The sequence below is a fragment of the Taudactylus pleione genome, unplaced genomic scaffold, assembly GCF_031769625.1.
Source record: "Taudactylus pleione unplaced genomic scaffold, aTauple2 ptg001240l, whole genome shotgun sequence".
Taxonomy (NCBI): Eukaryota; Metazoa; Chordata; class Amphibia; order Anura; family Myobatrachidae; genus Taudactylus; species Taudactylus pleione.
In genome coordinates this window covers 340,022-353,484 of record NW_028285640.1, presented here as the reverse complement: position 1 = coordinate 353,484, position 13,463 = coordinate 340,022, and the positions used below count along the sequence as shown (strand labels likewise).

The window sequence follows — 13,463 nt, the reverse complement described above, 5'->3', positions numbered from 1 at the left end:
GTGGAGAGATTGTGCGGTCACCAATGCTGGGAAGGGAACCTTTAGGTGGTAAGTAGGGAGGGGGCTTAACGAGATGTGTATGGAGGGGGGTTGAGGTGGCATGGAGAGGAGGGTTGGAGGAGGGATTACCAGTGGGGTAGTAGGACCATGGTGGGCTAGAAGAGAATGCAAGTGTATTAGTGGGAGAGTAGAGGGAAGAAGGCAGACAGAGGAGGGGAGATAAGGGAAGGAGAAGGAGGCAAGGGGAAAAGGATAAAGGTGGAGGAAAGGGGCAGAGCAGAGGATTAGGTAGACACTGAGTGAGGGTGGAAGTGGAAGAAAACATGGTCAAGGTGAGGTAGAGGTGGTTAGGGGGAAGAAGACTGGAAGAAGGAATAAAGTATGAGTGTGAGTGACAGTGCAGGAGATTTGCAGAAAATCACGTGAGAATACAGTGGATAAAAGGTGTCTGCACAATAACAAAAGTTTATTATTGAGGGGAGTAAAAGTGGAGATTTAATAGTTGGAGAAAATGAATGTGAAAGTAGACTGTTAGAAGTTAGATTACATGTGGCAGGGCATAGGACTTAGGGAACAAGACATATTTACTAAGAAGAAAACGGAATTTGGTGCAGAATACAGTGGGCTTTGAGGTCTAGGACAAAGTTTAGTAAGTACAGTGTTAAGTTCTTACAATGAGCAAGCAGAATCCAGTGAATAATGTCCTGGCAATTCTGACATCCGGTGTTTGTATTGAATAAGTAATATTTTGCGCTCTCATTTCATGATGTTATGTTGTGCAAATGTTGTTCAGATTTCTGGTGCAGTTAGCATGTTATCCTTCTGTTTGACTTTGGTTTAATGGCGGTATAACGGCACAATTATGTTTAAATTGCACTTTTAATTTCGCACTTCTATATTGAGCACTACAGCCATGTAAAGGCTCTTAAGTAATGAGACCTAGCATGTGTATGCAATCACTAAAACAACCCCCAAACCCCACCCACTGGATGGGTAGCAATAAATTTAATTAAACAAACAAACAAGAAATACCACAGAGCTAAGAACTGGATCTATACAGCTACAACCTATGACAAAAAATATATATATATATGCTAGATAAACTTGCAGCAATGCCTGGTATGGATTTACCCAGTAATCAATAGATTTTTGCAGACAGGAAGATAAACTTGCAGCAATAATAAACCCCTCTGCCCCAACAATGTGTATAATAAACCCACTGCCCCACCAATGTGTATAATAAACCCACTGCCCCGCCAATCGTATACGATTGATCAAATCGTGTGGTCCTATGTGGAATCATTGCATTTTAAATACAAATCGTCCTGTATCTGATGGGAAGAATTTTCATGGGAAATCGTATGCGACTTCAGATACGATTACAAATCGCACCGTGTATGGGGGCCTTAAGAGCTATATGTTGATGAAAACACAATGACACTTTCCAGAAAATACATGTAGCCATAGGGATCATTGTGCCCTTATACCCAATGCAGGGAAATCATAGTAATTATCCCATTTGAATGTATATATCTGGTTGTTTTTTTTACTATAACAGCTACATAGTGGGGGCCAGGTGCAATCATGGCCACACCTACTAGTTATTTTATGCGCGGCCACTTACCTTACCCCTGGCGCAGTAGGTGCCCGGTCACATGATGCTGCTTTAAAGGAAATTCTAATTGGCTGCGTAATCTGGGTGCATCTCACACGTAATAAGCCTAATGGGCCTGATCCCACGAGTCGCACGCAGGTCCGAATACGCTATGGGGTTGGATTGCGGACACAACGCTAATATTTTATATGTACGTCTGAATGCGTAGGCATCGCACCGGCCCACTTTCCCCGTGTACGTGAGCAGCTGTCATCATTATCATCGGCACTTACACCTACCCCACCATACATGTTCACAACCGCGCATGCGCAGTCTGCTGAGACTCGTAACACGTGGCCACATTGGGGCCTTAGACTCAGGCACTAACATACATGTGGATAACACGTCCCTGGGTGCCAGGTCTGTGTTCCATGTACAGGGAGCAGCTGGTCATGTGACAGGAGGGGGGCGGAGCCTACATCAGTCCTCCTGCAGATCAGTGTGTACCAGGGGCTGTGATTGGCTGTTCTCTCTTCCCTCTAGATGGGAGAGGGCTCCTGATTGGCTGAGGCTCTGTGCTATGTCACGTACAGTCAGTATGTGGGACGGGCCCCTGTCAGTGTACATGGAGGGGCCCCTGCTCCCCCAGGTAAGTGCAGGATAATATAAGTAGCACCTTCCCTGCTGGTGCCCAGTCACTGCCTGCAGTACAGGAAGGAGGTATCACAGATATAGCACATTATCAGCATGCTGTGCAGTGAGGTAGAGGCACAGGAATGAGGCACCTGGGGGTGGGTAGTGACCCAGGCAGAAGACCAGTGGGGGATGGGGGTAGGACACATGAATTACATAGACTCTGTGGCTGGCTGACTTCAGGAGGTAAATTTACTAAAGTGAAAGTTTTTAGAAGTGAGTTTTAAAAGTGATGTTGCCCATAGCAACCAATCAGATTCTACTTACCCTCTAACTAGCACCTTCTAGAAGATAATAGCTAGACTCTGATTGGTTGCTATGGGCAACATCTCTTCTAAAACTCGCTTCTAAAAACTCTCACTTTAGTAAATTTACCCCCAAGTCTCCATATCACCTGGGGTCTATTCATCATCATCATCATCATCATCACCTGATTTATAGATAAGCAGGTGAAAAGTAACATCACACCCCTCCCTGCTGTGTCTGCACTGCGGAGCCCCGGGGGCTGAGAGCACCGCACGTCTGCAGCCCATACTGCTTCTGCTGAACTCCCCGGCAGGAGACAGGTGAGCGGGAGACAGGTGAGCGGGAGACAGGTGAGCGGGAGACAGGTGAGTGGGAGCGGACACTGAGTATGTAGTGCACGGGAGACAGCATCAGGGGGAGAAGAGAGGACGGAGTGGGGGACAGAGCGGACACTGCGCCGGGGAAAGAATTTGGGGACGGGAGACAGCAGCGGGGGAAGGGGAGAAGTCACGGGGGGGGACGGGACGCGTTATTACACACAGCAGCGGGGCTGGGTGGGGAGGGGTCACAGTCACTGGGGAAATCCATAGGAACACTGCAGATGTAGGGGGAAAAGCTGACTCTGCAAAAAGAGCATCTTTTTGGAAGTGATACTTTTGTTAGTGAGGAATGAGGCATGAAAAATGAGGAATGAGGCATGAGGAATGTCTCCAAACAGTTTTTTTAAACTTGCAGTGAGTTTAAAACATAATTATTATAATTAAGTGATAATTATGTAATGATGAATATAACCCCTGGTATTAATCCGCCCCAGAACCTGTGTAACTTACATGTGTGTCCCAGATTACAGGGATGACCTGGTAGGGGGTGGCGGGGGGACTGGGCAGAGGGCAACGTGTGCTCCCTGTGTATATACACATCTTTGGTGGCTCTGGGTGGGTTTGGGGAGCATGATGGTGGCATCTGCACCGGACAAGGAGCGTACAGGTCACACCTGCCTACTTTTGTAAAAGCATTTCAGGGAGATTGTGAAAGCAGCACCTATGAGCGCGGTGTGATGTGAAGCATACAGTAATCACGCCATTGTCCCTGGCGATAGGCTGCCAGGTTTTCATATTAAGGGCCTGATACATTAAGGATCGCTATTGCGATCACAGCTACGTAATCGCACGCAGATCATCTGCGAAAATATGCTAATGATTGCTATTGCACTACCGGCATAGAGACGCCCACTGCCTCCCACTTCCGCTATCTCATACCCGTAATACCTTGTAAACATCGGTAACATCAAGCACTGGGCCTGATTCAGACACGCTCGCTAGCGCATAGCGCTCGCAAGCGGGTCGATGGTGTGGTACTGCGCTGCGCGTATGTGCAAGCCCCGGAGCGAGAGAGAAATTCTCTCGCTCCGGGACTCACTACAGTTGATCAACAGCTCGCCTCGTTTTGTAGGTGGGGAGGGGGGGGTGGCTACACAAACGGACGCGCTCCCAAAGAAATGCCTGCCGTTTGTGGGAGGCACCACTGACATCACCAGTGATGTCAGTGGAGAGCTTCCTGCTCTGTTAGTGCAGGAAGCTCTCTGGGGCTTGCGACGGACGAGACCCTACCCCAAGGGTCTCGTCAAGCCCCGATGGACGTGACCATCGTGACCATCACCTGGCCGCTCGCAAAAGCTGTGGGTGGTCACCCACAGCTTAGCGAGTGGCCAGGAGGCCGCAACAACAACAAAAAAAAACGCCCTGATTCAGAGCGAGCGCTCTTCAAGAGCGCCCAGCTCTGAATCAGGCCCCCTGTCCGCCCCTCACGCTGACCTCGTTGCACGCAGTGAGCTCTCAGGCTGCGTATGCAATCACACTGGCTAATTTAAGCTACGGCCTTCAATCAGACAGACACGCCTGCGTTTCTCTGACCACTCCCCCGTCACCGCCCCCAAACACTTACTGCCGGTCACTCACTCTGCGATGGCTCTCCGTGGTCTGTGTGATCGCAGTGCGATAGCAGTGGTGCCTTCGCGAATGCGCAGTACGCAACAGTCGCCCATCTGCGTACGCTTTAGCAATAGCGATCCTTAATGAATCGGGCCCTTGTACATGGGAAAGCCTATTCATCATGTATTTCAGGACGGTATTCGCATTATGTGACCATTGGAAAGAAAAATAACATCATTTACTGATTAGAAATTTATTGGCATATTATTGGCCCCGTGAATTACATGGAGACGCTCAGATTGTTCCAGCGTTTGGTCAGTGAATGATTGGAAAAATGTAAAATTTAATGGAGTTTCCGGAATTTAGAGCTGGTTAAAAATAATAATAATAATAATATTAAGTTGAACTGATCTGAACACGTTTAGGTGAAATATGAAGCATTTTGCTGCTTTATGTGTTGCTGACCCCGCACAGAGCAACATGAGGAAAAACACTTTTAAAGAAAAATGTGAACACAAAACCTGATGCCAATCAGACTCTCCACCAGCCTCCAATGCTTCTAACGCTCTTTATAACCCACCAGCCTCCAATGCTTCTAACGCTCCTTATAACCCAGCAGCCTCCAATGCTTCTAACGCTCTTTATAACCCACCAGCCTCCAATGCTTCTAACGCTCCTTATAACCCAGCAGCCTCCAATGCTTCTAGCGCTCCTTATAACCCACCAGCCTCCAATGCTTCTAACGCTCCTTATAACCACCAGCCTCCAATGCTTGTAACGCTCCTTATAACTCACCAGCCTCCAATGCTTCTAACGCTCCTTATAACCCAGCAGCCTCCAATGCTTCTAACGCTCCTTATAACCCAGCAGCCTCCAATGCTTCTAACGCTCCTTATAACCCAGCAGCCTCCAATGCTTCTAGCGCTCCTTATAATCCACCAGCCTCCAATGCTTCTAACGCTCTTTATAACCCACCAGCCTCTAATGCTTCTAACGCTCCTTATAACCCAGCAGCCTCCAATGCTTCTAGCGCTGCTTATAATCCACCAGCCTCCAATGGTTCTAACGCTCTTTATAACCCACCAGCCTCCAATGCTTCTAACGCTCTTTATAACCCAGCAGCCTCCAATGCTTCTAACGCTCCTTATAACCCAGCAGCCTCCAATGCTTCTAACGCTCCTTATAACCCACCAGCCTCCAATGCTTCTAATGCTCCTTATAACCCACCAGCCTCCAATGCTTCTAACACTCCTTATAACCCACCAGCCTCCAATGCTTCTAACGCTCCTTATAGCCCACCAGCCTCCAATGCTTCTAGCACTCCTTATAATCCACCAGCCTCCAATGGTTCTAACGCTCCTTAGAACCCACCAGCCTCCAATGCTTCTAACGCTCCTTAGAACCCACCAGCCTCCAATGCTTCTAACGCTCTTTATAACCCACCAGCCTCCAATGCTTCTAACGCTCCTTATAACCCAGCAGCCTCCAATGCTTCTAACGCTCTTTATAACCCACCAGCCTCCAATGCTTCTAATGCTCCTTATAACCCACCAGCCTCCAATGCTTCTAACGCTCCTTATAACCCACCAGCCTCCAATGCTTCTAACGCTCCTTATAATCCACCAGCCTCCAATGCTTCTAATGCTCCTTATAACCCACCAGCCTCCAATGCTTCTAACGCTCCTTAGAACCCACCAGCCTCCAATGCTTCTAACGCTCTTTATAACCCACCAGCCTCCAATGCTTCTAACGCTCCTTAGAACCCACCAGCCTCCAATGCTTCTAACGCTCTTTATAACCCACCAGCCTCCAATGCTTCTAATGCTCCTTATAACCCACCAGCCTCCAATGCTTCTAACGCTCCTTATAACCCACCAGCCTCCAATGCTTCTAACGCTCCTTATAATCCACCAGCCTCCAATGCTTCTAATGCTCCTTATAACCCACCAGCCTCCAATGCTTCTAATGCTCCTTATAACCCACCAGCCTACAATGCTTCTAACGCTCCTTATAATCCACCAGCCTCCAATGCTTCTAACGCTCCTTATAACCCAGCAGCCTCCAATGCTTCTAACGCTCCTTATAACCCAGCAGCCTCCAATGCTTCTAACGCTCCTTATAACCCAGCAGCCTCCAATGCTTCTAGCGCTCCTTATAATCCACCAGCCTCCAATGCTTCTAACGCTCTTTATAACCCACCAGCCTCTAATGCTTCTAACGCTCCTTATAACCCAGCAGCCTCCAATGCTTCTAGCGCTGCTTATAATCCACCAGCCTCCAATGCTTCTAACGCTCCTTATAACCCACCAGTCTCTACCTAACTCCACTCTAACTGCCCTAGCCTCCATGTGCAAACAGTCTCACCCCCTCCCCATTAGATTGCAAGCTCCTGTGAGCAGGAACCTCCCTCTTCTCTGCTCCCACCTCGCCCTCCTGTGCGTCCCTGCATCTTGCCTCCTGCCTGTTCCCTATAACATATTGCTGTACACCTTCCCGTTTACGCGTTATGTACAGTATTATGCTTCTTGTATGTACGGTACTCTGCCTGCTGGCCTCTATGTCATACGCTCTATTTCCCCGCCATACCGCGCTGCAGATTATTGTGGTTTCGTATAAATAAATGATAATAATTGTGGTGTGTGGTCTCTTTTGCCCAGCAGGGGGCACCATAGCCTTACACAGAAAACGCTGCCAGCGCGCAGCTGCCCAGATGTCGGTCGGAGGGTGACTGCTTTCTGTATGTGCCATCTGGAGGCGCTACCCGTATCTGGAAGCCCTGGCACAGGATGCAGTCGGAGGTGAGTCTGTGACAATAACACCCATTAACCCATCTGTTGCCAGCTGTTACCCCGAGCAGCTAATTCCGCCGTCTCGTACTCTTAACTCTTTCATGTCCAGGCAGAGGTGCCCTAAGACCTGTGCCCCAGGTAACGCTGTCTGATAAGGGCGCCCAGAACCGATTAACCCCGAGCTATCATTTCTCACCACGTTAACCCTTCAGTGACCGTTTCTCTCCTGCACTGACCTCAGGTAACTGATGTTTTGTCATCACGGTGAGATGAGCACAGATGGTGATAAATCATTACCTCCTCCAGGTCTGTTCTGTGTACTGTACACAAATGTCCTGGGAGGGAGCTCAGAGACCTGTGACAGAGTGTTCACATAGCACCGGATAATGTCAGCGTAATTCAGAGGGAATCAGAACGTGAACCAGCATTATGGGGACCGGGAACGCAGACACGGGGATCTCGGCAAGTGTGATATTCTGGCCCGTGCGGAGAGATAGCAGGAGCTAACCCTGACATATACGTCATATACCGAGGAGATATCACTGACCAGAGCACAAATCATATACCCCCGGCCTCTGTTTCTGCACGGAGCATCACAGAATGTCACATTCACCGGGGGTCACTTTACATTAACTATAAATAAACTGGAACAGTCACCGCGCATGTTACACAATTACACGTCATAGGCTTTACAGGACGGAGCCCGAGAACTGCCGTGATGTGACGGAACACACGTGTGAGACTGTTACCAGATAACGTGGACTGGAAACAGAATAAGGGACTGCGAGGAGATGTATCAAACCTTCTACGAGGACAGGAGGACGTGTTGTGCGTAGCGACCAATCAGATTTTAGCTGTCGATTACCTAGTATGGTGTTTAAAATGATCGCTGGAAGCTGATTGGTTGCTATGGGTAACACCTCCTCTTCAGAAGTTGTCATACATTATACAGAAGTGTGCGTATGTGTGTGTGTGTGTGTGTGTATATATATATATATATATATATATATATATATAGACCATAGTGTGTGAGCATGTGATAGGGAATATAGAGTGTGAGCTCCACTGGGGCAGGGACTGATGTGAATGGCCAGATATTCTCTGTAAAGCGCTGCGGAATATGTGTGCGCTATATAAATAACTGGTAATAAATAAATATACACATATATATTACAGAGTATCTCATCCCGTGCTGCAAATTTGGTCTGATAGCTGCATTATTTGCACGATTGGTTTCCGGTTTGTAGATCCACGCCTGACCGTCACCGCCTGCGTCACCCGCTGGAGCAACAATCTGAGCCGCGGGGACTGTCTGAGGCTCACATGTTCCTGACCAGCAAGTGTCATCCCCCACATGCGATCACGTTACTGTGGACATCATTCAGAGTCTGTGGAAGCGGCCGCACGGTCGTACGGAAAAAGGGGCCGGATATTCAAATGATTCCCTCGCAAGTTGCGTCCCTAAGTTCGGATCGGTAGCTGGCCGACCAAGGGGAGGAAGCGGTCGGAAGACAAAAAAATACGCCCCCTTCTCGTACGCATTACACTTCATCTCCGGGCATATAAGGATTAATCGAGACCATTGGGAACCATCGAAACTGGTCGTAGAGCTTAAGGTTGACCAAACGCTCTCTTAAGCTCTACGATCATGTCAGTGTAAAAACCTCCCATGTCACGTGTGCCATGATGCTACTTTGTTAATTATGCACTCCCATAATCCGTATGCACTCCCACAAAACGCCGTTCGCATAATTAGGCACTCCTGCGTTCGGATCTCCACTCCCCCGTTTTCAAGCACCTTCCCCTGTTACCACCCACAAACGCCTCATTCTGTCACTCAAACTACCGACCTGGCTGTGTTCAAGGAGAGAGAAATTTCTGATCGTAGTGGCTAGTTTGCGCACACGCATTGCGAACTTTACGCATGAGCAGTATAGCGAACATCGGTGGCGTACGACCGTGCAGCCGCAATGACCGACTCTGAATGAGGTCCTATATCTTTTCAACAGAGCGTGTCCTGTCCACGTAGAGGGACTGACAGGGGTGATCTGCCACAGCGCCCATAGCAGGGACGGACTGAGGCTCTAGATCACCCCTGGCAGCCCCCTGTGCTGTGCGCACTCACAATAGGGACGTGGCCTAGTTCGCAAAAGGGGCGTGGTTGAATCTCATGAGGGCCTGGCCTCATGACACGCCTCCGTCTCTAAGTTTCCCGGCCAAGCAGTGCTCCGGGAGGCGGTGCTGTTCGGCCAGGATATAAGATCAGACCGGCCCATCAGACCATCCAGGGCCGTCTCAGGGCGGCAGTGCGCCATGTGCTGCATTGTCCCCCCCCCCCCTCGCTCATACCATGAACCCCAGCGGGCGGGAACACCTCCATAGACGGCCCGGTGATTTCTGATCAGTGCAGCCGCACTCCTCGAGCTGACCCTGAGGCGGCCCTTCTGGCATTTGCTGGTCCTGGCCCATAGTGTTAGGCGCCAATTCTGTCACAGATGACTTCCCTGGAAAAACCAACTTCACCTCTATTTCACACTTACAAGCATCATACTCATGACCAGATATTTTTATCCTATACCAGTGTTTCTCAAATCCAGTTCTTTTGGAAGGTATACAATCGGGAAACCGGCTGTCGTATCCCGGCGAGGGTGAAATGCCGGGCGTCTATATTTAGACGCCTGTCATTTCCCCAACGCCGGGAGACAGGCGCCCGGCATTCCCGATCGAAGGGATGCCAGGCGCCGCGAGCGGACAGCCGCGGGGGGGAGGGTTAGGTTTAGGGCACCCGGGGGGACTTAGCGTTAGGCTAGGGGGAGGGAGGGTTAGGGTTAGGTACTTAGAGGGGGGATTAGGGTTCAGCACTTGGGAGGGAGGTTAGGGTTAGGCACCCCTAAGGAGGTTAGGGGGTGAGGATAGGTTAGTATATACTTACCTGATCGAAGATCGGGATTTCCAGCGCTGGGCTCTGCTGATCTGTCGGGCTGCCGCTGCCGGGAATCGAACTGCCGACCATGCGGCAGCCGGGATTCCGTACCGATTCCTTTTGGAAGCCTACTAGCAGAGCCGTAACTAGACTTTTTGGTGCCCTGTGCCAGAAAGAGCATTGGCGCCCCCCTCATTTTTCAAAGGGACATAATGCACCCAAAATAGGGCCATGGCCTCATGGGGAAGGTTCAGGGAAGATATAGGAGAGGCCAGGAGATACTGGGGATGAAATAAGAGGAGGCTACAAGTGAGAATGATAATAAACAGAAATTTGACAGGCCCAAACAGTGCCCCCTGCCCTGTGGTGCCCTGTGCCACGGCACCGGCCGCACTACTCTAGCTACGGCCCTGCCTACTAGTGCATGTTTTCAAGATCATCTAGCTGGAGTACAGCTGTTTTAATGGACTTACACAATATCTCTATGTCAGACGAGTATTTTTTTGTGGACCCGGTGTCTGATATTCGTCTGTGTTGGTGTCTGGAGGCGTGTACAGAAAGCTGGTAGGCCTAAGGAGACCTCCTGGCATGAAATGTAGAACACTTCCCTGACCGGGAATCCAACCCGGGTCTCGGCGGAGAGATGCCGTATCGTACCCATTAGAGAAGTGTGGCAGTAGATTGACCAGGCTGGTACTGGGTTGATACTTTAGAAAATTATTTAATACACTTCTGACTGTAACCGGAATGCTGCAGTGGTAGATCTTGGCAACGTATTCACCAGGCTGGAACTAGGTTGTTGATGTAGTCTAGGATCACTCAGATTTTAGCAGGACTGGATGCAGACCAAACACCGAAATGGATAGTGGATAATGATACCAGGAACGGCATCAATGGAGCAGAAACACCCACCATGCAATGAGAATAGTATACACAGCATACTTGCCGACATTCAGCTCCCTCCTTCCGGGAGGGAGATGAATGTCTGCGCACAGCAGGAGCGTGGCGTTAGTGACGCGGCATTGAGGTCGGAGCCACACGATCGCATCATCATGGCTCCGACCCTCTTTACAATGCTGAAAATATTGGCATCGTGAAGTAGGGGGCGGGGCCAGGATGACGCAATTCAGCGCAAATTGCTCCACTGCCCCCCCCCCCACCCTGCTGCAGGGGTTTCTATGAGGTTGTGGGCAGGCGGCAGCCGGGAGGCTTTCCTGCCTTCCCGAGGGGGGTGGTAGAGAGCGGCACCTGATATTCGGGAGGCTCCCGACCAAATCGTGGCCTGAGACACAGTGAATTGCAGGTTCGGTGTCAGAGTTCAGCCGGGGATCGGCCGTCCCTTGCCGTCCTGCCGGCTTCCTCTGACTTCCCGGGCAATCGGGCGGCTGGCGCGGCGACGTGGGAGGAGCTGAGCATTCACCCTGTAGCTGTGGTGTCAGGCGACCTGGTGAGCGGGGATCGCAGTTTCCATCATGGGCGCCGCCATGACACTTTCCCTAGGTCAGTACTTCCTTCCCTGAGTGGCCCGGCTGGTCAGCTGACGCTGTGGGCCTATCAGCAGGCTTCCAGGGGTATATATCCGGCTCCTGTGCTCCAGGTAGTTGCCTGAACAATCACTGTCGCCGCTAGTGTAACTAGAGGAGTCTCGTTCCAGGTTCCCGTGCTTCCAGTGTGTTTCTTCCAGAGCTTCTGAGCTATCTCACCACAGTGCCTTTACTAATCAACAGCCTGTGTGCAAGTTTAACCTCCATCTCTCCACAGTGCCTTTACTATCAACAGCCTGTGTGAAAGCTAACCTCCATCTCTCCACAGTGCCTTTACTAATAAACAGCCTGTGTGCAAGTTTAACCTCCATCTCACCACTGTGCCTTTACTAATCAACAGCCTGTGTGCAAGTTTAACCTCCATCTCTCCACAGTGCCTTTACTATCAACAGCCTGTGTGAAAGCTAACCTCCATCTCTCCACAGTGCCTTTACTATCAACAGCCTGTGTGAAAGCTAACCTCCATCTCTCCACAGTGCCTTTACTAATCAACAGCCTGTGTGCAAGTTTAACCTCCATCTCACCACAGTGCCTTTACTAATCAACAGCCTGTGTGCAAGTTAACCCTCCATCTCACCACAGTGCTTTTACCATCACAGCCTGTGTGCAAGTTAACCCTTCATCTCACCGCAGTGCATTTACCATCACAGCCTGTGTGCAAGTTAACCCTTCATCTCATCGCAGAGCCTTTACCATCACAGCCTGTTTGCAAGTTAACCCATCATCTCATCGCAGAGCTTTTACCGTCACAGCCTGTTTGCAAGTTAACCCTTCATCTCACCTCAGTGCTTTTACCATCACAGCCTGTTTGCAGGTTAACCCTTCGTCTCATCGCAGAGCTTTTACCATCACAGCCTGTTTGCAATTTAACCCTTCATCTCATCACAGTGCTTTCACCGTCACAGCCTGTGTGCAGGTTAACCCTTCGTCTCATTGCACCCTAGTGCATGATCTCCGGCCGGAAATCCGTTATATACTTTGTGGGATATCCAGCTGTTACCTCAGCCTACCAATAAATCTCCACACCTCTCTAGCCAGCACCTCAAGTGCCTTTCTCCAGCCAGGAGTTCTATCCCACTCCCCACATGCCTATTCCAGGCATTATCCTTGGGCCACGGGTGTTTTTGATTCTCTTTTCCCTGCAGGTCTTGGTCACCAAATCAAAGGACCGCGACCTACTTACAGGGAGCCGCACAAGCCCATATCCCGCTTGGAGGGGTCACTGGCGAACACCTCCTTGTGAGTTAGACTCCGCACCATTGACTAGGTCTAGCCAACGACCAAGACTTGTGGATGCGGCTAATCATACGTCCAGGTCCCTCGCCTTCGCCTCCTCCCACAGCCTCAGACCTCGGCTTTCAAAAACCCGCCTCCCAGCGTGACAGTTTGTTCAGGCCCAATGGAAGCCGCAGGTGCCCAAGGTACTGGGACTCTTCAAGAGTTAACAAGCCGTATGGATAACCAAGAGACGGCACAGCGACATGTGGCTCAGTACCTGCAAGAATTGTCCGGACAGTTAATGACCATACAAAATACACTGGCATCTATGTCCACTGCCTCGCCACCTGTCGTTCCTGCTGGTTCTCCAGGGTTACCTCAAGGGGCTACGCCACAGAAGTCTCGTCTCCACTTGGCCACCCCTGAAAGGTTTGACAGTACTCCACAATGTTGTCGTGGTTTCATAAACCAATGTGAAATCCAGTTTGAGTGCCTCCCCCAGAATTTCCCTACCTCCCGGTCCAA

At 50.1% G+C, this 13,463-nt stretch overlaps 1 protein-coding gene across 6 annotated transcripts in view; it reads left to right on the top strand.

Moving 5' to 3' along the window:
- Positions 1-2,201: 2,201 nt before the first annotated feature.
- The window catches only part of NRBP2 (nuclear receptor binding protein 2), a 220,245-nt gene continuing 208,983 nt past the window's right edge, over positions 2,202-13,463 (top strand). For 2 of the 6 annotated variants that reach the window (XM_088462449.1, XM_088462444.1), the window contains exons 1-2: positions 2,202-2,243; positions 7,122-7,262. In XM_088462449.1, the coding sequence (XP_088318575.1) occupies positions 7,251-7,262 (12 nt within the window). In that variant the 5' untranslated portion in view covers positions 2,202-2,243; positions 7,122-7,250. Of the gene's footprint in view, positions 2,244-2,785; positions 2,899-7,121; positions 7,263-13,463 lie in introns of those variants that run through there. The other 4 variants (XM_088462447.1, XM_088462446.1, XM_088462448.1 and 1 more) reach the window with 4 other exon arrangements.